Source organism: Hemiscyllium ocellatum, chromosome 24 (assembly GCF_020745735.1).
Source record: "Hemiscyllium ocellatum isolate sHemOce1 chromosome 24, sHemOce1.pat.X.cur, whole genome shotgun sequence".
Classification (NCBI taxonomy): domain Eukaryota; kingdom Metazoa; phylum Chordata; class Chondrichthyes; order Orectolobiformes; family Hemiscylliidae; genus Hemiscyllium; species Hemiscyllium ocellatum.
In genome coordinates, this window is record NC_083424.1 from 40,023,881 (window position 1) to 40,049,837 (window position 25,957).

Sequence of the window (25,957 nt, forward strand, 5' to 3'; positions counted from 1 at the left end):
GTGTCAGGTTGCAGCGGGATATAGATAAGTTGCAGAGCTGGGCAGAAAGGTGGCAAATGGAGTTCAATGTAGCTAAGTGTGAAGTCATTCACTTTGGTAGGAGTAACAAGAAGATGGATTACTGGGCTAATGGTAGGCTACCTGGTAGTGTGGATGAGCAGAGGGATCTTGGTGTCCATGTACACAGATCTCTGAAAGTTGCCACCCAGATAAATAGTGCTGTGAAGAAGGCATATGGTGTACTGGGCTTTATTGGTAGAGGAAATGAGTTCCGGAGTCCTGAGGTCATGTTGCAGTTGTATAAGACTCTGGTCCGGCCTCATCTGGAGTATTGTGTGCAGTTTTGGTCGCCATACTATAAGAAGGACGTGGAGGCATTGGAACAAGTGCAGAGGAGGTTTACCAGGATGTTGCCTGGCATGGTAGGAAGATCGTATGAGGAAAGGCTGAGGCACTTGGGGCTGTTTTCATTGGAGAAAAGAAGGTTTAGGGGAGATTTGATAGAGGTGTACATGATGATTAGGAGTTTAGATAGGGTTGACAGTGAGAACCTTTTTCCGCTAATGGAGTCAGCTGTTACTAGGGGACACAGCTTTAAATTAAGGGGTGGTAGGTATAGGACAGATGTTCGGGGTAGATTCTTTACTCAGCGGGTTGTGAATTCATGGAATGCCCTGCCAGTAGCAGTGGTGGACTCTCCCTCTTTATGGTCATTTAAGCGGGCATTGGATAAGCATATGGAGGTTATTAGCCTAGTGTAGGTTAGGTAGGCTTTGGTCGGCGCAACATCGAGGGCCGAAGGGCCCGTACTGCGCTGTATTTTTCTATGTTCTATGTTCTAATAGTTGAAATTTTGCATGGATTTGATATCAACATGCATCATACAACAACCTAAGTACAGAGCAAGAAGGCATTACATTAAATATTGTTCAGACATATTGCCCCCTAAAAGGCATGTGACCTGATTTAAAACTCCTAAACCAGATGTTACCTGTCAATGATGTATGTAGATTTGATATGCTGTTAGAGTGAAAACTAATTGAAATGTCCCTCAAGAGCTTAAAACTTGTTGCTTGTCAATTCTAGCCCTGTGCAATAATCTCAGAATCAATGTATTCCTACCTATAACAAAACATATGCATCGTTTCATGTTCATAGATCAACTAGATTAACTAGTTTTCCCAATGCAGGCAGACCCCTGGCTGAATCATGTGTGGAAAGGAGTTAATGGGACTCCCACCAAAAAGAGAGCCATTGGATTTAAAAAATTGGCAAAGTAAGTATTTATCAGAGCCATTCACTGTAAAAGCCATCAATCCGCGTTGCTCAACAGATCAGTTATATGATCTATAGTTGTGACTGTCAAAAATAACTTTCTTTAGTTCTTGCTTGGTGGCTGTTCATTTAAATCCAGTCTGAGAAAGACAGTGAGAACCAGAGTCTTTGAATCATGGCAATGTTTGCAAATTTCATTAACTACAAGTTTGATAGAGAAATAATTGAAATTTAAAATAACGCATGAAGTGATGATTAAGACCTCCTTTTAAATTTAGTTAGTGATTATTCAAAATCCGGGAAATTCTGTGCACTTTCTCCGGGAACAAACTCTTTGAATCGGAGAGTTAATTTGAACAAATCCGAGAAGAAAGCAGTCAGGTTGAAATTTTCGGGGAGAGATGGAATTGGTTTCCAACTTGCAAGTGAGGCTTCTGTGGTAAAGCTCTTCAGGTGGTGAGAAATATAAGGAGAAATGTAACTTATTTCTAAAGGATCATTGAGTATTTTATTTTGGTTGCCAAGTCTTTTCATTATTTTTCCATTTAACTTGTTAGATGTGAATATGTAATTATTGTATGCCTGTTTGCCTTTTGTTAAATACATTTGCTCAGTGATTTTAAATTTAGAAACAACCTTTGATGATTTTATTCACTTATTGAACATTGAGAGCAATACAAAAAGTCCAGTAGTTTATAATAAGAGAAGACTTTTGTATCCTTGGTGCATTAACAAAGCCTCACCTAATTAGATGAGAATAGACTCAGTTGAATGAATGGGGAAATGGACTGACCTATTAATGCAATCCAAGTTATGTGCCAGTAAAGTAGTATCCACTGAAAAATGGAAGGATGTGGTATTACTGTACTTAAAGACATTTAGTGGCATATTTGTATACTTTGCATGGGAATTTGAAAAAAGGTTTGGTATGATTTTTCTTTTCATGTCTCTAACGCAATGAGTATGCCTTCTCTGAACCACCTTAAATGTCTTTCACATATTTATAACCCCAGCACCTTTTGGAAAAACAAACCATTGAAGCCAGGAATTGTCTTCTCACCATCTGTGCGCATGAGTTAAACTCTGATTTGGCCTCTGAGGAGATGAGTTACATAGTGCGACAGTTGGAAACAGTTAAGCAATGCCCACTAGCATCATGATACATAACAAAGTACAGAATTCGCATCATACAAAACTAAGTTATAATCTGTAGCTGAAGGAAATTTGTGGCTGTGGGCTTCAAGCGTGATCCTGCAAAAAAATGTTGTAATATGCTGTCATTATTTAAAATTTGAAGACATCTAGTTCTAATAATTCAGTGTTTTCTTTTGAAAAGAGCAGTGAAATTCTCTACAAAGTTGATGGGACAAGCAATGGCCAAAAGAGTAAAAGCCACCATCTTATATGCCACAGAAACTGGCAAGTCCCAAGTCTATGCAAAAACATTATGTGAAATCTTCAAGCATGCCTTTGATGCAAAGGTGAGAAACAAATTTGTTTTAATTGATTGCATTTAAGTTATTTCACAATGAGAGCCTAATGTTGGTGGTGGGCAAGTTGTTGGAGGTGTTAGGACGGAGCTACCGTCCCCGGTGTTCGTTTGAAGGAGAGAGACACTGGATCTGATTCAAAATATAAGCTTTTACTGAGAGAGAGAGACGTACGTAAATACAGTGAGATATTTACTGCTCACTGGAGAAAGCGCCTTCTGCTCTATTGTTCTCTTTGTCTAGCTTTTAGCCCCTCACATCCCAGTGCTACATCCTTATTTGGTAAGAAGCGGTATTCTCTAATAGTATTGGTTCCAGAAGAGATAAGATTCAGTTACCTCAGTATGAGCTACGTGCAATCTAACACGGTTTCAATGTCCTGTTATCTGTTCACCCTCCCTGTGGCCCCATTATGCCATCAGTGTTTCAGTCTGTTCTTAGTGTAACATAATGGCTTACTGTTGTCTAGTGAAGCTAACAGTTTCCAGACTTGCTAATACTACCTTACGTGAGCACTACCTAACAATAAAGTTTCTGAACACAACCTACCCTTAATAATGCTTCCTAACAGAGGGAATGCTGAGGAACAGGATTTACATATATTTGGAAAGGCAAGGACTGATTAGGGATAGTCAACATGGCTTTGTGTGTGGGAAATCATGTCTCAAAAACTTGATTGAGTTTTTTGAAGAACTAACAGAGAGGATTGATGAGGGCAGAGCGATAGATGTGATCTATATGGACTTCAGTAAGGAGTTCAACAAGGTTCCCCATGGGAGACTGATTAGCAAGGTTAGATCTCATGGAATACAGGAAGAGCTAGCCATTTGGATACAGAACTGGCACGAAGTAGAAGATGAAAGGTGGTGGTGGAGGGTTGCTTTTCAGACTGGACACAGTGACCAGCAGTGTGCCCCAAGGGTCAGTCCATTACTTTTCGTCATTTATATAAATGATTTGGATGTGAATATCAGAGCTATAGTTAGTAAGTTTGAGAATGACACAAAAATTGGAGGTGTTGTGAACAGCGAAAATGATTGCCTCAGAGCACAGCAGGATCTTGACCAGATGGGCCAAGGCAGGGCAAATGGAGTTTAATTTAGATAAATGTGAGGTGCTGCATTTTGGAAAGGCAAATCAGGACACGATTTATGCACTTAATGGTAAGGTCCTGGGGAGTGTTGCTGAACAAAGAGACCTTGGAGTACAAGTTGATAGTTCCTTGAAAGTGAAGTCTCAGGTAGATAGGATAGTGATGAAGGCATTTGGTATGCTTTCCTTTATTGGTCAGAGTATTGAGTACAGGAGTTGGGAGGTCATGTTGTGGCTGTACAGGACATTGGTTAAGCCACTGTTGGAATATTGCATGCAGTTCTGGTCTCCTTCCTATAGGAAGGATTTGTGAAACTTGAAAAGGTTCAGAAAAGATGGACACGGATGATGCCAGGGTTGGAGAGTTTGAGCTATAGGGAGAGGCTGAATAGGCAAATAGACACGGTCTTTTCCCTGGGTTGGGGGAGTCCAGAACTAGAGGGTATGAGTTTAGGGTGAGAGGCAAAAGATTTTAAAGGGACCTAAGGGGTAACTTCTTCACACAAAGGTTGGTGCATGTATGGAATGAACTGCCAGAGGAAGTGGTGGAGGCTGGTATAATTCCAACATTTAAAAGGCATCTGGATGGGTACATGAATAGGAAGGGTATAGAGAGATATGGGCCGAGTGCTGGCAAATGGGACTAGATTGACTTAGGATATTTGGTTGGCATGGACGGGTTGGACCGAAGGGTCTGTTTTTGTGCTGTACATCTCTGACTCTCTGACTCTCCGCTACAATAATTATGTCTCTCATTCTATGGGCAAGCTTTTCTGGGTTTGTGTTCACATTTGTTGGTACAGTGAATAACAAGGTGGACTGGACAAATTGCAATAGAATCTCCCAAACATTTTCCTCTGTTTATAAGAAGAGAAGGCAAATCAGGAGGATTATATCAGTGGTCTGTGCTCTGCACTGCCCAGTTTTCTATTATTCTCAACACTGCGTCCAGTGAACTTAATGTCGTCCCCACTTTAGCAATGATAATTATATACACTGGCTCTTTCCAAATCTTATCCCATGGTCACGCCACTTGGATGCTTGAAAATTGTTGCAATCCCTAAGTGAGAACTATAAAGTGTAGGGCTTTAAATTAAATAGTTGGGGTGGGGGAGGTGCATTCAATCACATGGAGAAATAGGATTGCAGGTCAGTGATGGGGCTGATTGTTACCATAAAATATAAGGAAAGGACAGAATGTGTGACTGTCATGTTGCACCAAGAAAACATAAACGTAGATGGAAATTTGATATTAGAACAAAATTAAATGATTTGCAAACTGATGGTGCAAATCAAAGTAAATGAATATGATCTCATAACCATTACAGAAACATGGTTAGAAGGAGATCAAAACTGGAAACTTAACACTCAGGGATATTAGACCTTTTAGGAAAGACATGAGGGATGATAATAGGTTGTGGGGCAGCACTGTTATAGGAGATGAAATGAAAACAGTTGTGAGAGATGATCTAGGCTCAGATGATATAAAGTCCATTGGGTGGAAGTAAAAGAACAGAAAGGGAAATAAGACCTTGGTAGGAATAGTGGACAGATCCCCAAATAGTAGCCACTATTTTGGAAAGGCTATAAATCAACAAATAATAGGAGCATGTGAAAAGAATAGAGCAGTAATTCTGGGTGACTTTAATCTTCATGTTGATTGATTGGGTTAATCAGAATGGAAAGGACAAATTCATAAATTTGGAATAATTTCTAAGATCAAAATGTTATAGAGCTAATGAGGGAGCAGGCTGTCTTGGATATGGTAATAGGTAATGAGGCAATAGGTAATAAATGACTTCAGAGTAAAAGCTCCACTAAGAATTAGTGATCATAGGGATATCTGAAATAAGGACCGCAAGAGGGAACTGGCAGGCAAAAAGTTGGTTTGACGTCTGTCCATTTCAATGCCAAGAGCATCCAGAATAAGGTGAGTGAACTTGCAGTGTGGGTAGGTACCTGAGATTTCGATCTTGTGGCCATTTCAGAGACGTGGGTAGAACAGGGACAGGTTGTTGCAGGTTCTGGGATTTAGATGTTTCAGCAAGAACAGAGAAGATGGTAAAAGAGCTGGAGGTGTGGCATTGTTAGTCAAGGACAGTATTATGGCTGCAGAAAGGATGTTTGAGGACTCGTCGACTGAGGTAGTATGGGCTGAGATTAGAAACAGGAAAGGAGAGGTCACCCTGTTGGGAGTTTTCTATCGGCCTCCAATAGTTCCAGAGATGTAGAGGAAGAGATTGCAAAGATGATTCTCAGTAGGAGCGAGATTGACAGGGTAGTTATTATGGGGGATTTCAACTTCCCAAATATTAACTAGAAATACTATCGTTCAAGTACTTTAGCTGGGTCAGTTTTTGTCCATTGTGTGCAGGAGGCTTTTCTGATACAGTATGTAGACAGGCCAACAAGGGGCGAGTCCACTTTAGATTTGGTACTGAGTAATGAACCCGGCCAGTGTAAGATTTGGAGGTAGGTTAACACTTTAGTGATAGTGACTACAATTCAATGATATTTACTTTAGCAATGGAAAAGGGATAGGTATACACTAGAGGGCAAGATCTACAGCTGGGGGAAAGGCAATTATGATGCTATTAGACAAGATTTAGGATGCAGTGGATGGGCACAATAGAAATGTGGAGCTTATAGAAGGCAGAGGTGGTGGTGGAGGGTAGTTTTTCAGACTGGAGGCCTGTGACTGGTGGAGTGCCACAAGGATCAGTGCTGGGACCTCTACCTTTTGTCATTTACATAAATGATTTGGATGCGAGCATAAGAGGTACAGTTAGTAAGTTTGCAGGTGACACCAAAGTTGGAGGTGTAATGGACAGTGAAGAAGGTTACCTTAGATTACAACAGGAGTACAACTGTGACAATTCAGTTGAAGCTTCTTGGTGGTCATTTGATGCTTGTGACAACAAAACTTCAACTTGTGACTTCATTTGTGGTCCAACCATCCACTTTGGGCTGTCTTGATACATACAGAACCCTGCTTATTTCACAGTGATACAAATATCATCTGAGAAAAGTACATGTGTTTTAGTACAAGTTGGTCTGGGTTCAGTTAGGATATCTGGTTGGCATGGATGAGTTGGACCGAAGAGCCTGTTTCCGTGCTGTACATCTCTATGACTATATGACTCTAAGTGGACAACACCAAATATTAGCTGGTTCATTTCCACTCACTGCGCAGTAGAAAGCAGAGTCCCAGAATATATGGACATGGCTTTGTAATATCTCATTGCTGGAAACACTTGAGATGTCAGAGAAAGCTCCCTGGATCATTTGACCCTTGGTCCACATTACAAATAAAAATCTGAAGCAGTGAATAACTAATATTCTTGAAAGTTTAAAATAGAATGCATTAGAAGCTTTATAGTTTGATCAATACATTGATATGGAGGTGATAAACTATGTGCTCTATAGTGAAGAGATGTGCTTGCTATTATTTCACTGAGACATAATAGAAGGACAAAGAGCTGGGGTGCATGGGGATGGGGTGTTGTGTGATAGTGCCGAGGTCAGTTGGAGTTCCAGCTTTCATGGGTTTGGCTGAAAGTGGAAAACGTATCTTAGTGGGTCAGCATCTGGTTCTTCACCTCTTATGGACGTATGTCCAGTAAAGTCAACAGAATGAAACGCTGGCAGCAAAATAGGTTATTAACTCACTGTCATCCAATGCTATTAAAATAGACCAGACTGCTCTCAAAACATGTAATGTCATTGAGAATTTCTTAACCTAAGAACATTATATTTAATTATTGGTGAAAATGGAAGTGAAATGGGTTACAGATAACTATTAATAAGAGATGCCTATTACCCAGCATTGTCAAGAAATGACCATTTCATTGGAAGTTATACACATTCCGTAAGTTGAATAATACATCTCATACCAATTTTTCTTCATGAAGATTCATAACATGTCCTCAAATATTCAACCTGTGTGCTTAACTTATTAATTGCTAATTTTGGACACTTTAGAAAAGATGGCAGCAAGAATTTTCAGTGTTATAACTTAGTTCTGATTTTGACATATGTGTTCTATAAATAAGGTACAGATTTATATATGGGATTTAGAGATAAAATTTCTATCTGGAAAAGAATGGAGATAAAGTTTGTTGTGACAGCCTGAATTTTACTCGGTTTCCAGGCGATGTCCATGGATGAATATGATATTGTGCATCTCGAACATGAAGCATTGGTGCTGGTGGTTACAAGCACTTTCGGCAATGGTGACCCACCCGAGAATGGAGAAGTATGAGAATAAATAAATATTATTTCAGTCCACTTCTAAATGACTATCAGTAGAATTTCAAAATCAAAATGTAGACATCAATTCTAGTTTAAATGTTCTGAATACCAACATGAGTTGTGACAATTGTGTTAATTTTGTATGGAAAAATTGTCACAACCACCTTTCGAAAGGTGATTAAATGCCTCTTCTTACTTCTGAGGTTAGTATCACAAAGTTTTGGATTTTTGAAAATGTACATCATCGCCCAATTCCATATGCAATGGAATGTGCATTAAAGCTATGAAGAACTCACTAGACAAATCTCATTGATTGAATCAGAATTAACTGAGCTGGAGTATTGAAAGTTTATAGAAACTTTATAGAAAGTGCAATCATGCTCTTTGTAACGCAACTGTGTATAATCAGGCCATCTGATGTAAGCGTTGTGTTGAGTCATTGTAAGTAAATGCAGGTTAGATAAATAGTTTTTCATCGTGAAACTTTTTCTCATTTCACTCTTCTAGAAATTTGGGTCTGCCCTGATGGAAATGAGACACCCTAATTCAAATTCAGCAGAAAGGAAGTGAGTGAGTTTGAAATGCCGTTGCTGATAACAAATATTGATAGAATGCTACACTCTGAAGCATTCTCTTACCTGTCAGCCATTACTGGGCTTGTTTTCATTGTATTTAATATGCCAAATCTCTGTCCAGGAGTTACAAGGTTCGTTTCAACAGCGTATCCTCAAACTCAGATGCTCGTAAATCTTCAAGTGATGAACCAGAACACAGAGATAAATTTGAGAGTACTGGCCCTTTAGCTAATGTTAGGTAAGTGCTTTTCAACTAATAATTCAACAAAAAAAAACACTTATTCAACTTGCATTGGTTTTACAACCCTGCAAAAGTAGTGGTTGGAACCAGGATGACCTCATTGACAATGAGGCCATTGATTGGGCTTGTTAAAGTAGATCAATCAAGAAAACCCTGACTAATATAACCAGGAGATTTAGAGGCTGGGTGTCTCTGGCAAAGGAGCACACAGTGTCCACTGACACCCTGGAGTTGTTCAGGGAGAGGTGGGTGCCGCAGGAAGTGGAGTGCATTATTTCCCCCTCCAACTCTATTTTGATGTAATCGCTGCCCTCTCCTTCACTGCTTGATCACACAGCATTGCCCTTTGATGTGAAGGGCACTGTTTGTCACTGGCCACTCGGGTGTTTCCTTTCTTCCTGGTGGTGGAAATTGAATAAAGATTTGTGCACCTTGTGCCTTTCACTGTATCTCACACCTGCACATACACATGGGTGCTGGGGAAAAATAAGCACTATCGCAGTTAGGCAGTAGTGTGGGGGGGGTTAAAAAAAAGAGAAAAAAATACAGCCAAGAAATGCAAATCTCCTCAGTTCAGCTGACTGTATTTGAGCTGGCTGGCCACAGCCAGTGTACTGTTCACAAGTAAATAAAGAGTGACAAAGTGACAGGATACTGGTCTCTGTGCAGTTATTTCAAATGGATTCTCGCATGACGGAGGCCCAACTTAAATGGTGGCTCACCCCCTGACACTGCAGAAAGTGCCAACATTGGTAAACACAATGGCCACCAGTAATTGTACTGGACTTTGAGACCCTGGTTTCATTTAAAATGAAATGGTTGACAATTATTTAATTGGTTTTCCAGAATTAGAACATGGAAAATTAAGTAAGCCAATTTTTTTTAATGATCTATATCATCATGGGTTGTAAAATCTACTGGAAATGTCCTTTTTAAAAACAAATGTGCCTAAAGAAAACCCATTTTATTTTGTCTGAAGTATTGGTAAATTATAAAGAGAGTGATCTCTGCTGCACTGTGAATATTAAGTTTGAATACATTGTTTTGCAGATTTTCTGCTTTTGGCCTTGGCTCTCGAGCCTATCCACATTTCTGTGCTTTTGCTCGAGCTGTTGACACATTGCTCGAGGAATTGGGAGGAGAACGGATTATGAGGATGGGAGAGGGGGATGAACTCTGCGGACAAGAAGAATCATTCAGGACTTGGGCTAAGAAAGTTTTTAAGGTTATTGATGTTTAGGAAAATACTTCTGACTTTATAACATTTGCCAGGTGCTGTGCGGTGACCACAGATTCCTTAGGGATTTTTTTTCTATGTGATCAATTGTGTCAATCAGACAATATCAGATTCCAGTGAAATGAAAATCAGGAGAGCTATATAAAAGGCAGTTAAATCAATATAACCCATTTCAACTAATCAGTCAAAATCAAAATTAACATTCTTTATTTTTCAGGGACACTTATGAAGCTTTAGTATTATAGCAAAGTATTGCTTGCATTCGTACTGAAGTATGTTATAGCATTAGCATAGCATGCAATAATACAGCAAAATGAATATTCTTATGAGAATATAAAAACCTAATAGCAGGAAATATAAAAGTATACAGCAGAGTATTGAAAAGCATTTAGAGTGCATAAGAACATGTGAAGTTTAGTAGACCACTGCTGTCTCAAGAGCAATTGGGAATGGGCAATACTTTTGCCCTAGCCAGCAATGCTCACATCCTGCAACTAACAGAAAGGCAAGTATTAAAACAAAAATTTAAAACATATTGGAATTGCCAAAGAAGGCAGTGTTAAAGAATGGGAAGCGTAGCATTCAAGTTCATGTGATAGGAGTGTTCAGCGGGATAGTGGGAACCTTTCCATGGAATTCTTCAACTCCCTGCTCCCACCAGAGTGTCCAGTTTTAGCTAGAAATCTACATTAGCAGTGGAAATAAATGGTCAAATGCTATTCACAGTCAAAGAAAGGAAGACAGGAAGGTCAGTTGCCCAGAAGCGCTCATGTACTTCAAAACTCTGTTTATGGAATAATCCTAATGAGACACGATATCAAAACATGTAACAAATAAACGGATTACAAACTTGATTTCACAAAACCAAATGTGGTCACAAAGCAGGGAAGTCATATCTTTCCCTGTCTGAATAAACACATGTAACTTGCATTTATCTTGTGCCAAATAAAAAAGATTACATCAAGCCACACAACAATGTTATGGATGTTAAAAGTTTGGTGGATTTTATAGACTGCTTAAAATAGAGAAGAGGGAGGTGGGGGTGTGGATAGGTTTAGTAAAGAGGAATGAGCAACCTTTACTCTCGAAGATCGGTTAATCGTCAGTTTCTTGGGTTACCATGAGCCCAATCAGTTGCACGTGTTAGTGCATTAACATATAACTACACTGTTTTTAGGCAGCTTGTGATGTCTTCTGTGTGGGGGATGACGTTAATATTGAAAAAGCGAACAACTCCTTAATAAGTAATGATCGCAGCTGGAAGAGAGCAAAATTTCGCCTGACCTGCCAGACTACAGCACCTGACCTTACAGGAGGTATGTGATGCGACAAATACTTTGATGCATGTTTAAGTTTTTCTTGATTATTGTCAGTAATTTTTTGCTTTTTTTCTTTCGCTGAAGCTCTCTACAGCATTCACAAAAAGAAAGTCTATGCTGCAAGATTGTTATCTCGACACAACTTGCAAAACCCAAAATCCAGGTAGAAAACCTCTTTGGTTCATTATATGACTTTAGGAGTAAGGAAAGCTTGCACTTGATATCAAAATGTTAAGTAATTGTTGCTTTCCTGTTACGCTGAGCTTATCTTAGCTACAAAGTCTCCATTGTAAAATGGAAGTGTTGGGCATTTATGTAGTATCTTTCCAGACCTCAGGATTTCTCAAGAGCTTTGCAGCCAATTAAATACTTTTAGAATGTAGTCTTTGTTATAAAGTGGGAAATTGGCAGCCAATCTTCTCATAGCAATGTTCCACAACCAACAATGAAGAGGATCAAAGGGCAGGGCTGGCACAATCCATACCATACCTTAAAACACGAGGTCATTTCAGTGAATCTGAATTGGTTACTTGCATGTCAAAGAGAAGAAGCAACAAATGAAAAGATCTGAGTGAGCCCACAACCAACTGAACAGAATATGATCTGCAAACCTGCCACATCCAGCTGTGAAAGGTGATGGATGTTGTATGTGAGTCTGAATGTGTTAACAGGCATCAGGTACTAATAATCCTTGTCACTGCTGTTAAGGAAAGATATCTCACAGACAGTGCCCAGCTATTAAAAATGAATGTTTCATCTATAATACAATAGGCCTTTTTCAGAAAATGTGCATTTGCATGGAAAACCCAAGAAATCAAATATCATGCCCACTTAAAGAAGTTAATGAAGATGAACAGTCTACAATAGAAGTAAACCTTAAAGTATTCCAAGGGGAAATAGGTGATCCAGACTTGACATTTTGGCAAGCTACTACTTTTGCCAATGGTCAGCTCATGAATTTGTAGAAGGACACTGGGTCAAGTTTCATTATATGATCAGATGATGAACTATAGTCAAGAAAACAATGTCTACAGCTGACGACAATGCACATACATAGTCCAGAAGGGTGATGATGCTATCACTTTAAAAGCTTATTTTGTCCTTTATTTTTAAAGCGATGTTATAACACAGAGGTGCAGAACTGGCTACTTGAAGACAACCTAAGTTAACAACCTAAGTTTTTTTAAGTTGGAACATTGGAAACAGCCTGAATAGATGTGGCCAGGTCTCACAGATCCAATCTCTGGGTTTTGGTTTTTATCAGTAACTCAGCAGCTGTTGAGGGTCTCAAAATAATTGGAAGCTTCCATGAATGTCTCTTGGCTGCTACTTTTTATGAATTTTCTCTTAATGTTTTTTTTCCCTCCTGGATTGGAGAACTACATCTGAGAATTTGTATCTGAATTTGCCTTTTTGCCAAGGGATGTGTTATGGGATGTTACTATATTAGAACATGTAATTAGTAATAGTTACTGTATATATTATTCAGTTATGTTTTCCAATAGTAAAGTTATTCTAAATTCCTCTTTCTTTTGTTTGTGTTTTAACAATAATGGTTAAATAAGTTGTGTTTTGCTTAACATCTAGTGGTTTGACCAGTCGCATCACATCTGGAACATGCACTTCACATCTCCTTTTAAAACAAGAAAAAGTTAAGGTCTGGGTTACGTTCTTAAAGTATTTTGATGGAACATCCGTAACAAAAGGCATAGCACTTAAGAGTACATTCCCATACAGGAATGCCACAAATTAGAAAAAAAATATGAACCATATTAAAGGTTGAGTATGCATTCTTGGCTGCATTTTTTTCAAATGGCAGAAAGTTAAACTAGTTAACATAAAAAAAAAACTGGGGCAGCCAGACCAGAACAATTGGTCAATCATGAAATCACAGACTTGGTGCATCACAGAAGGAAGCCAGTCAGCCCGTCATGTTGGAACTGGTTAACCAAATGTGTATTATGCCACTTTTCCACGCCCTTTTGCTATGATTTTGTTCAAATAATCATCTAAAGCCCTCTTGGATGTTTCAATTGAACATGTAGGAGGAGACAGTGAAGACTGCAGATGCTGGAGATCAGAGTAAACAGTGTGGCGCTGTAAAAGCACAGCCGGTCAGGCAGCATCGGAGGAGCAGGAGAATAAACATTTCGAGCATAAGCCCTTTAGGAATGAGGCTTATGGCCCAAAGGGGCAGAGAGATAAATGGGAGGGGAGGTGGGGTTGGGAGGAAGGTAGCTGGGAATGTGATGGATAGATCTTCCTTCTCCACCCTCCTCTCTGACCTATCACCTTCACCCCACTTTCATCTACCTATTGCATTCCCAGCTACCTACCCCCCCAGCCCCACCACTCCTCCCATTTATCTCTCAGCCCCCTTGGGCCACTAGCCTCATTCCTGATAAAGAGCTTATGCCCAAAACAACGATTCTCCTGCTCCTCGGATGTTGCCTGACCAGCTTTGCTTTTACAGCACCACATTCTTCGACTCAATTCAACCACACTTCAGACAGTACATTCCAGACTGGAGCAATTTGTTGTGAGAAAAGTTTTGATTACACATTGTATTTACTTTTTTAACAAAATACTTTAACCTGTGCCCTCTTGTTCTTGATCCTTTTAATTTACTCTGTCCACCCCCCTTATGATACTGAAAATGTCTATAAAATCTCTTACCCTTTCCTCTCCAAGGGGAAGAATACCAACCTCTTCGATCTATCTTCACATTGAAGTTTTTCATCTGTGGAACCATTCTAGTAAACTGCTTCTGCACACACTCCAATGCATTCAGAACCTTTCCAAAATGTGGCTCCCAGAAATGTATATCATAATCCAGCTGAAGTATAATAAATGACTCCTGCAAGTTCAGCATAAACTCTTTGTTTTTGTACTCAATGTCACTATTAACAAAATCCAGGATACTGCATGCTTTATTAACTTCTCTCTCCACCTACCCTGCCAATTTTAATCATTTATGTATACCCAAGTCCTTCTGCTTCTGCACCCCCTTTAGAATTGCACCCTTATTTTATATTGTCTTCCAAATTCTTCATACCAAAATGAATTACTTTATGTTTCTCCCCACTGAACTTAATCTGCTACATATCTGCCCATTTTACCAACTTGTCTATGGAGTTCTACACTGTCCTCCTCATAGTATAAAATGCCTTTAAATTTTGTATCATCTGTAAACTTTGAAATTGTCCCCTACACATAGAGTCATAGAGATGTACAGCATGGAAACAGACCCTTTGGTCCAACCCGTCCATGCCGACCAGATATCCCAACCCAATCTAGTCTCACCTGCCAGCACCCGGCCCATATCCCTCCAAATCCTTCCTATTCATATACCCACCCAAATGCCTCTTAAATGTTGCAATTGTACCAGCCTCCACCACTTCCTCTGGCAGCTCATTCATATACGTACCACCCTCTGCGTGAAAACGTTGCCCCTCAGAGGTCTTTTATATCTTTCCCCTCTCACCCTAAATCTATGCCCTCTAGTTCTGGACTCCCCGACCCCAGGGAAAAGACTTTGTCTATTTACCCTATCCATGCCCCTCATAATTTTGTAAAATCTCTACAAGGTCACCCCTCAGTCTCCGACGCTCCAGGGAAAACAATCCCAGCCTGTACAGCCTCTCCCTGTAGCTCAAATCCTCCAACCCTGGCAACATCCTTGTAAATCTTTTCTGAACCCTTTCAAGTTTTGCAACATCTTTCTGATAGGAAAGAGACCAGAATTGCGAGCAATATTCCAACAGTGGCCTAACCAATGTCCTGTACAGCCGCAACACGACCTCCCAACTCCTGTACTCAATACTCTGACCAAGAAAGGAAAGCATACCAAATGCCTTCTTCACTATCCTATCTACCTGTGACTCTACTTTCAAGGAGCAATGAACCTGAACTCCAAGGTCTCTTTGTCCAGCAACACTCCCTAGGACCTTATCATTAAGTGTATAAGTCCTGCTAAGATTTGCTTTCCCAAAATGCAGCACCTCGCATTTATCTGAATTAAATTCCATCTGCTACTTTTCAACCCATTCACCCATCTGGACCAGATTCTGTTGTAATCTGAGGTAACCCTCTTCGCTATCCACTACACCTCTAATTTTGGTGTCATCTGCAAACATACGAACTGTGTCTTTTATGCTCTAGATCATTTACATGTACCAGCAAATCCTAATACCAACATTTGGGGAACTTCACTAAAAGCTATTCTCCAGCACAAAAAATATCTATTGACAATTACTCGCTGTGTCCTATTCCTCATCCACTTTTGTATCCCAGTAACAACTGAAGGCACTGGATAGTAAAGGCTAATAACTATGACAGCATTCTGCCACTAGGTTCAATAATGTGCTCCAGAACTGGTGGCACCCCTAGCCAAGTGGCTTCCATACAGTGAAAGCACTAGCTTCTACCTGGAAACATTGTCCAGGTATGTCTTGTTTCCAATATCAAGGAAAATCCAATCTGGTCAATAGACCTTATCACTCTATTCTTGTTCAACAACAAAATGATGGAAGGTATAATCAATAGTTCTGTAAAGCAGCACTTCCAGAGCAATACCCTACTCAGGCTCAGTTTGGCTTCTACCAGTTCTACTCAGCTCCTAACCTCATTACAGATTTGATCCAAACCCAGACAAAAGAACTGGAGTGAGGGTGAAGTGTTTCCACCCTGAACAGTGTATAATTGAGTTTTGCATCAAGGAACCCAAACAAAACTTTTGCCAATGGGAATTACGAGGAGAACTCTCCACTGGTTCCATTGCAATAGAAGTTGGTTGAGGCTGAGGGTGGTCATTCATTTGAGTCTGGGACAGCTCTTTAGGGGTTCCTCAGGACAGTGTTCTAGGCCTAACCATCTTTAGCTGCTTCTTTCATGAACTTCCTTCCATTGTCAAGTCAGAAGAATAAACATTTGTAATTGGCAATGTTCAGGACTATTTGTGACTTTTCAGAGACTGATGCAGTCTGTGCTTACATGCAGCAGATCTGGACAACTTTCAGGCTTGATGTGATGACTAGTAAGCAATATTCACATCACAAAAGTGTCAGGCAATGATCATTTCTAAAAACAAAGGATCTATATAGGAAAGATGTTGTGAAACTTAAAAGGATTTACAAGGATATTGCCAGAGTTAGAGGGTTTGAGCTAGAAGGAGAGGCTGAATAGGTTGGGGCTGTTTTCCCTAGAATGTTGGAGGCTGAGGACATTATAGAAGTTTATGAAATCATGAGGCACATGGATAGGGAGAATAGACAAGGTATTTTCCCCAGAGCAGGGGAGTTCAAAACTAGACAGCATAGGTTTAAGGTGAGAAGAGAAAAATTTAAAAGGGATCTAAGGGGCAACTTTTTCAAGCACAAGGTGGTGCATGTATGGAATGAGCTGCCAGAGGAGGTGCTGGAGACATGTACAATTACAACATTTAAAAGGTATCTGGATGGGTACATGAATAGAAAGGGTTTAGAGGGATTTGGCCCATGTGCTGGCAAATGGGACTAAATTGATTTAGGACATCTGGTCGACATGGATGAGTTGGACCAAAGGGTCTGTTTCCACACTGTATAAGTCTATGACTCTATAGATTATAACTTAGAGAAGGGAATATTTTCTGTACTTGAGCATGGTAAAGTGATAGCCTTGGCATAGATGGGACTGTATTATGCCATGTGTTTTAAATCTTCCAAATTGTATTATATGTAACTAGTTTGGTTTATTCTCTGTTATCTTCTGTTTTATTGCTAAAAGCACATCTGCAGCATTGTGTGCTTCTGTTTCAGTGAAAGACAACCTCAGAAAATCAAAATAAAGTGAAATATAATCAATCCAGCCAGGTTTTGGTCTGACTTATCTGACTTGTTCAGCAATGAGCTAGGGTCATGACTAGTGGATTGTTCTGGTTTTGCATACACTGGATTCAAGAGTGATCTGTGGCTTTCTTTTATAAAATAATTGGTACATAGTGGTTCTGGACATAAAATGGCTACGTTGCATTGAACTTCAGTGCTTTTAGTTTGAAGATGGCTTTGGATGTTGCTAAGAATTTTCTAGAAGTGGAATAAATAACATGGGATTATTTGAAATCTTTAACTTAAGCTAAACCGAGAAAATTAGCAGATAAATTAAAGTTAGAAGTAAATCAGGATTTTGTAGGGACAAAAGGTTTCAAGTGACTACCTAACATTTAGATTGAAAGAAAGGAAGCTGAAATTGAGATGTCGGCTGGAATTAGTTGATATTCAATTAGAGATGGAATGATTTAAGTGGGAGGAGAGAGGCAGAAAAGAACAATGGAAATGGACAAAGAACTTTTTAAGACATTGAAATGGAAAGGGAGCACAAATAAAAGGAAATGAATAACAGAAATTGAGAATTAAGTAAAACAACAGAAGGTGGAAAATGAGGAGAGAGAAAAACTGAATCACAAGTAAAGTAAGGAATAGTAGAACAGAAAGAGATGGAAGTTTAAAAAAAACTTAAACTTCAAAAAGATAAGGATTTTGGACAACATGAGTGGCCAAAGGAAAGCTTAGAATAAAAAAGGAAGAAGATAATAATTTAGAAGTAAATATGATTCCAAAAGGGGATTTAAATTAATTAAAAATGACAAATGCAGCGTTTAGTGCCTACATTTATAGAGGATGGAATGAAAAGGACTTTAGCCTCATTTAAGAATGAAGCAGGACAGATGAAGTGGTCAAAACAGGTTTGAATTTTCATAATACAGAGTATTTCAATAGGTACAGTTGTGACTGTGTACACCAATGTGTCAGAAGAACGATCAGAAGAGTATGATATTGTCACAATGGCAATCTTCAATGCTTTGGAGTCAAGCCTGAAGCTTATCAGTAAAAAACTGGGTTACATGAAGGAAACCTAAGCAGACATTTGTAGAATGTGCAAGGGAGCAAGAAATGCAGTGGGATCAATTGTTAAAGTGCTAAAAGTAGAGGTAAAAACAATGAGAATGTAAAGAAGATAATGAAAATTGGAAAATTCCAAAATAGAATTCCTGCAAACTTAAAAACATATTTAGATGAGCATTGATGAGCATGTTGGAAAAGCACAGCAGGTCAGGCAGCATCCGAAGAGGAGGAGATGACCCTCAAGTATTAAAGATCAAAGCAGCAATAGTTCTGGCAGATACCTATGATATCTAGCAGAGACAATTCTAGATACAAATATGGTCATATGGAAATCCACCAGGAACTTGGAGGAATAGAAAATCTGGAGTTGGAGGTTGTGTTAGATTTAAGAAGGATACAAACAGAAGGATACCAGTGTAATACAGGAGAAAAGTTAGACATAAAATAGTATTAAGAAATTAACATTGTTCTCCATTGATCAGAGGCCAGTTGCAATATCATAGTATCCTCACATGTGGAGGCAGAGCATTGGTCCACTGAGTCCACACCGACCCTCCAAACAGCATCCTGCCGCAGACCCACCCCCTTACCCAATCCCTGCATTTCCCATTCTAATTCACCTAGCCTGCACATCCCTGGGCAATTTTGATGGCCAATCTACCTAACCTGCACATCTTTGGACTGTGGGAGGAAGCCACAGCACCCAGAGGAAATTCGCACAGACATGGTGAGAATATGCAACCTCCGTGCAGACAGTCACCCGAGGGTGGAATTGAACCTGGATACCTGGCGCTGTGAAGTAGCAGTACTAACCACTGAGCCACCATGCCGATCCACTAGTCAGAAGGACTAAGATACCATCAAAAGAGGAGGCATCAGGAAAGGATCTCGCTATTAAAATTGTAGCATTAGTATAATGAGAACATGCCTCCCTAAAATATACTAAGAAGAAGGAGACGGCTCAGTACAGAAATGTTTTGGAAATAATGGTATTTTGATAATTTTAGCATTCCGCTGCAAAGATACTGTCCTGTGTGGAATTCAAACCTAAATTATACCAATTTAACTTCTGATGAATGATCTTACCTCAGCTGAGGTAATGATAGAGAACTCTTGTGTTCGTCACTCTTCCTAAGCTGGGTGAAAGTGACCCGCAACTGGTCCTGCTCTCTTTTGTAGTTCAATACCTTTGTTGGATATTAGGGTTCCATCAAAAATGGCTAAGGTCAGGACTGGCTGAGTGTTGATGCCCTTCATGTCTGAATAGCTTGCTGATAGACTAGGTTGGAGAACGTGGTGACTGGCGCCCACAGAGTCTTCTCCCAGTGAAGTGTCATCAGTGGAGGGAAAATGATAATAAAAATAAAAATAAATATTGAAAGGGAAAAAGGCATGAGGATGGCCTGGTGCCCTTAAGCTCAAGAAAGGAATTTATTTTTTCATCTGTCTGTGAAAACTAAAGAACTAGCTTAAGATGCAAAATAAAACACTTATGAGAGCACCAGTTACTTAACAGTTCATAAAGTTCTGAAATTGAATCAATTGTGCATTAGTGTGATTGCAGATAACTACAATGTACTTACGCAATATGTAATGGGTGTTTCTTAATTCGAACTAACAAGCTGTTCCTGTAATTAAGCTGTTGTGATCTCCTAATCAACCATCATAAATTTACAGTTACCAGAAAAACCCCTGCAGAAATTATATTCTACCTTATTTAAAATGCTGGTGCCTTTGATTATATTCTCTGATCTATGTTACAAATGAGTACAAATAAATTAGAAACGACTAGTTGAAATTGAGCATTTTACCATTACCTAGGGTTGAATAGTTGCTATCATCCAACAGGAGTTTTCATCTGAAAAGACAAGAAGTTCTAACCTTGTTAACAATGTGTTAAATTCAATACTTGTAGTAAGGGCTCCACCAGCTGATGTCTAAATTCAGATAGTACACTCAGAAATAATTTATTTTAGTTAATTATGGTGGTAAAATAATACACATTTATCACTATCATTTTCCAGTTGAACTGTTACTCTTCAAAAGAATTGAGGAGAGAAAGTTTAATTTATTTTTCACTTAGCTCATTACCTGTGCTAAATTCTTCAATTGCAGCTCTGTTACATTTTTCCTATATTGTACTATAATGACAGACCTTGCTTTGAATTAGAGGCAAATTACTGCAGGTACTGGAATCTGTACTGAAAACAAAAAATACTGGAGATCACAGCCGGTCAGGCAGCATCCATGGGGAGAAAGCAAGCTAATGTTTCGAGTGTAGGTGACTCGCCATCAGAGCTGAAGTGAACTGTGAGTTGTTTTGGTTATTTGGCTGAGCGGCTAACATTTTGCACAGTCCAAGGTGATACAGAGACAAATGGACCAGTGGATCTCAGTCTTCATTCAAATACTGTGCTGTAAGAGATTATCTCAGCTGAGGCTCCTGTTCAGTGACTTTATGGTGATGGAACCAGGAGCAAAACTATCATAATTCTAGTTCCTGGTCAATATGTACAGAGAGACGCTGGTTGGAAAGTACGTATAGATAGTTATCAGTCAGAGCAGAACTGAACTTTATTCTGTCGGCCTTCATAGTCAAGTAGCCCAGAGACAATCACCACCTCTGGATGACACATGAAGAGTCATTGCTTGCTGGGTCTGTAAGATCATTTCTCAGTAAGAGTCACAATTATCATAAGATATTGGAAGACTTTTGAGGCCAGATGAAAAAAAAGGAACATAGTTTTTTTTACTTTAACCTTAAATCTTTAATCTGAGTATTTGAAGCACGGTCTTCTCTTTCCAATTAGCCGTTCCACAATTTTGCTCCGGATACACACAAACAAGCAGGAAGAGTTACAGTACCAGCCTGGTGATCATCTTGGCGTCTTTCCCGGTAACCATGAAGATTTGGTCAATGCCTTGATTGAGCGGTTGGAAGATGCCCCTCCTGTAAATCAGATCATAAAAGTTGAGCTTTTGGAAGAGAGAAACACAGCTTTAGGTAATTAAAGAACAAATCTTTTGAATTTTCAAAGCAAAATACCTACACACCTGGACAAAGCTTTATGAAGGGAAAAAGTGAGGACTGCAGATGCTGGAGATCAGAGCTGAAAATGTATTGCTGGAAAAGTGCAGCAGGTCAGGCCTGAAGAAGGGCTCATGCCCAAAACGTCGATTCCCCTGCTCCTTGGATGTTGGATGCTGCCTGACCTGCTGCACTTTTCCAGCAATACATTTTCAGCAAAGCTTTATGAAGCTTGTCAGGCAAAATGATACTCAGCTACCCAATGTATTTGAAGTTTATTGAAAGCAAAGTTAGACAGTGCAGATTTTCATACCATCCAATTACCTTAATAAGTGCCACTATGTAGATTCATATTTCACTAATGTGATAGCCTAATAGATACCCATGCTGAATGAGAGGAGGTGACTGCCCCGAGAGAGTCAAAAGCATTGGCTTGGGTTTTACGGGGCATGGTGCTCCCCATCCTCCTGAATAAAAGGTTAGTTAGGACCCTGTTCATGGAAAAACGACCATGTTGTGCTCAGTGGGATGTTAATTGCCTCAGGAAATGATGTCCGTCTTCAACTGGGAAGCAGCCCTACAGTAGAGAGCTGCTGACCAATCTGACCAAGCTCTGTAGTCCCGGCAACATTAGATTTGAACAGACCATTGCTGGAGCTACAGCCAGTTCCCAAAGAAGACGAAATTATAAAATCCTCCATTAGCTTTGAAGCAACTCATTGACTAGTACAGCACAAGAACTGGCCCTCTGGCCCACCATAAAACTAAGCAGCTTTGGGACATGTTGAGTCTCCTGTAGAGCCAATCTCCTCCATTGGAACCTCAGCATACTGCCTCTTCTGTACATGTTCAGGTGAGGTACAAACAATGCAGCACTCTACTGAGGACTGTTGTCTCTGGAGACTAATCACCTTTAACTCAGCAAGTTAGGAAGCTATTGCTTTACTTCAGAAATTTGCATTTACTAAATAAATAATAATAAAGGTGACATTCTTACTTCCCAAAACACATCACTCCTGCATCCCTATTCTAATTCCAGTTCTAAGGGAATCTGGACAGATTCTGCTTATGTACGTGGACTGTAAGGGAATTCAGCACATAAGAGTTAGAACATAGAACATAGAACAATACAGCACAGAACAGGCCCTTCGGCCCACAATGTTGTGCCGAACATTTATCCTAGAATAAGCACCCATCCATGTACCTATCCAATTGCCACTTAAAGGTCGCCAATGATTCTGACTCTACCACTCCCACGGGCAGCGCATTCCATGCCCCCACCACTCTCTGGGTAAAGAACCCACCCCTGACATCTCCCCTATACATTCCACCCTTCACCTTAAATTTATGTCCCCTTGTAACACTCTGTTGTACCCGGGGAAAAAGTTTCTGACTGTCTACTCTATCTATTCCTCTGATCATCTTATAAACCTCTATCAAGTCACCCCTCATCCTTCGCCGTTCCAACGAGAAAAGGCCGAGAACTCTCAACCTATCCTCGTACGACCTATTCTCCATTCCAGGCAACATCCTGGTAAATCTTCTCTGCACCCTCTCCAAAGCTTCCACATCTTTCCCAAAGTGAGGCGACCAGAACTGCACACGGTACTCCAAATGTGGCCTAACCAAAGTCCTGTACAGCTGCAACATCACTTCACGACTCTTGAATTCAATCCCTCTGCTAATGAACGCTAATACACCGTAGGCCTTCTTACAAGCTCTATCCACCTGAGTGGCAACTTTCAAAGATCTATGTACATAGACCCCAAGATCCCTCTGTTCCTCCACCTGACTAAGAACCCTACCGTTAACCCTGTATTCCACATTCTTATTTGTTCTTCCAAAATGGACAACCTCACACTTGGCAGGGTTGAACTCCATCTGCCACTCCTCAGCCCAGCTCTGCATCATATCTAAGTCCCTTTGCACCCGACAACAGCCGTCCTCACTGTCCACAACTCCACCAATCTTTGTATCATCTGCAAATTTACTGACCCACCCTTTGACTCCCTCATCCAAGTCATTAATAAAAATTACAAACAGCAGAGGACCCAGAACTGATCCCTGCGGAACTCCACTTGTAACTGGGCTCCAGGCTGAATATTTACCATCTACCACCACTCTCTGACTTCGACCGGTTAGCCAGTTTTCTATCCAATTGGCCAAATTTCCCTCTATCCCATGCCTCCTGACTTTCCGTATAAGCCTACCATGGGGAACCTTATCTAAATGCCTTTCTAAAATCCATGTACACTACATCCACTGCTCTACCCTCACCCACATGCTTGGTCACCTCCTCAAAGAATTCAATAAGACTTGTAAGGCAAGACCTACCCTTCACAAATCCGTGCTGGCTGTCCCTAATCAAGCAGTGTCTTTCCAGATACTCATAAATGCTATCCCTCAGTACCCTTTCCATTACTTTGCCTACCACAGAAGTAAAACTAACTAGCCTGTAATTCCCGGGCTTATCCCTATTCCCTTTTTTGAACAGGGGCACAACATTCACTACTCTCCAGTCCCCTGGTACCACCCCCCTTGACAGTGAAGACGAAAAGATCATTGCCAACGGTACTGCAATTTCCTCTCTTGCTTCCCACATAATCCTAGGATATATCCCGTCAGGTCTGGGGGACTTGTCTATCCTCAAGTTGTTCAAAATGTCCAACACACCTTCCTTCCTAACAAGTATCTCTTCTAGCTTACCAGTCCGTTTTACACTCTCCTCTTCAACAATACGGTCCCTCTCGTTCGTAAATACTGAAGAAAAGTACTCTTTCAATACCTCTCCTATCTCTTCCGACTCAATACACAATCTCCCACTGCTGTCCTTGATCGGACCTACCCTCGTTCTCGTCATTCTCATGTATCTCACATACGCATAAAATGCCTTGGAGTTATCCTTGATCCTATCCGCCAAGGATTTTTCATGCCCTCTCTTAGCTCTCCTAATCCCTTTCTTCAGGTCCCTTCTGGCTATCCTGTATCCCTCCACTGCTCTGTCTGAACCCTGTTTCCTCAACCTTATGTAAGCCTCCTTCTTCCTCTTTACTAGACATTCAACCTCCCTCGTCAACCAAGGCTCCCTCACACGACCATTTCTTTCCTGCCTGATAGGTACATACATATCAAGGACACGTCGTATCTGTTCCTTGAAAAAGTTCCACATTTCCACCACATCCTTCCCTGACAGCTTATGCTCCCAACTTATGCTCCTCAAATCCTGTCTTACAGCATCGTAATTTCCCTTCCCCCAATTGTAAAATCTACCCTGTTGCTTTATTCTTGGTTGCAGCTTGTCTTTTGTCCCCTCAGGCATTATTAACAGCTGGAGTGATGAGAATCGCATTCCACCTTGCACCATCTTTCAAGTTTTTAAGTACTATCTGGATATCACAACTCCTCCAAGCCCACTCTTACTGCAGCAGTTTGCTCTCTTGGCAAGAAATGAAGAGCATAAGAAAAGACTTGAAGTTCTCAGCAAGGTAAGTCTCTCATCACTCCTTTGTTTTAAGTCCTTTAAAAGTTTTAACTTTGCTTATATTTTGACAAATAGGAGCGTACACCTCTCGCCTGTTGTCTGTCACACCCATGTCCTATAAAGATCTCTTTCCCATAAAACTTGCCTCACAATCAAAATGCACCCAACATTGGATGTCAGCTAAGAATTGCAATACAGCACACTTCTAAACTTCTAAGTGGGTGGCATGGTGGTACAGTGGTTAGCACTGCTGCCTCACAGCGCCAGAGACCTGGGTTCAATTCCTGACTCAGGCGACTGACTGTGTGGAGTTTGCACATTCTCCCCGTGTCTGCGTGGGTTTCCTCCGGTTTCCTTCCACAGTCCAAAGATGTGCAGGTCAGGTGAATTGGCCATGCTAAATTGCCCGTAGTGTTAGGTAAATGTAGGGGAATGGGTGGGTTGCGCTTCGGTGGGTCAGTGTGGACTTGTTGGGCCGAAGGGCTTGTTTCCACACTGTAAGTATCTAAACTCTCACAGGTAAGATAGTTTGCACAACTAAATAACCTTTTTGAATTATAAAGTACTTGGTTATTGAGCATGTTAAAACATGTATTAAAGGGATGTCCTCTAATCCTGCACATAAACACATGTTCTTGAGTCCAAATGTTGTACAAAATTTGTCAGAGGATTTCTGCATAGCTACATTTGTTTAATCCATTTTAGCTGTCGATGGTGTGGCTGTAAATTTTCAGATCATTCCTTATCACAAATCCACGAGATCTGTATATTAGTTTAGTCAGCGGCTTGTAAAAAACATATTTTGTCAAAGTCAGAAGTCATACGACACCAGGTTATAGTCCAACAGGTTGTTTTAAAAACCCAAGCTTTCTGAGCACTGCTCCTCCAGGATTTTAAATAACCTTGTTGGACGATAACCTGGTGTCGTGTGACTTCTGACTTTGTCCACGTGAATTCAACACTGGCATCTCCACATCATGGCTACCATGATTTGGAGATGCTGGTGTTGGACTGAGGTGTACAAAGTTAAAAATCACACAACACCAGGTAAGATTCTGTAAATGCATTTTTTAGATTAGAATCAGTC

The 25,957-nt window shown here is 40.3% G+C and overlaps 1 protein-coding gene across 4 annotated transcripts in view; it reads left to right on the forward strand.

Annotated features, from left to right (window-relative positions):
- nos1 (nitric oxide synthase 1 (neuronal)) overlaps positions 1 to 25,957 on the forward strand; it is a 74,902-nt gene that overhangs the window by 38,586 nt on the left and 10,359 nt on the right. For all 4 annotated transcript variants that reach the window (XM_060844030.1, XM_060844032.1, XM_060844028.1 and 1 more), the window contains 10 exons: positions 1,191 to 1,276; positions 2,612 to 2,756; positions 8,008 to 8,112; positions 8,616 to 8,674; positions 8,805 to 8,921; positions 9,975 to 10,149; positions 11,339 to 11,477; positions 11,565 to 11,643; positions 21,172 to 21,365; positions 24,705 to 24,874. In XM_060844030.1, coding sequence (XP_060700013.1) covers positions 1,191 to 1,276; positions 2,612 to 2,756; positions 8,008 to 8,112; positions 8,616 to 8,674; positions 8,805 to 8,921; positions 9,975 to 10,149; positions 11,339 to 11,477; positions 11,565 to 11,643; positions 21,172 to 21,365; positions 24,705 to 24,874 — 1,269 coding nt within the window. The remainder of the gene's footprint in view (positions 1 to 1,190; positions 1,277 to 2,611; positions 2,757 to 8,007; positions 8,113 to 8,615; positions 8,675 to 8,804; positions 8,922 to 9,974; positions 10,150 to 11,338; positions 11,478 to 11,564; positions 11,644 to 21,171; positions 21,366 to 24,704; positions 24,875 to 25,957) is intronic.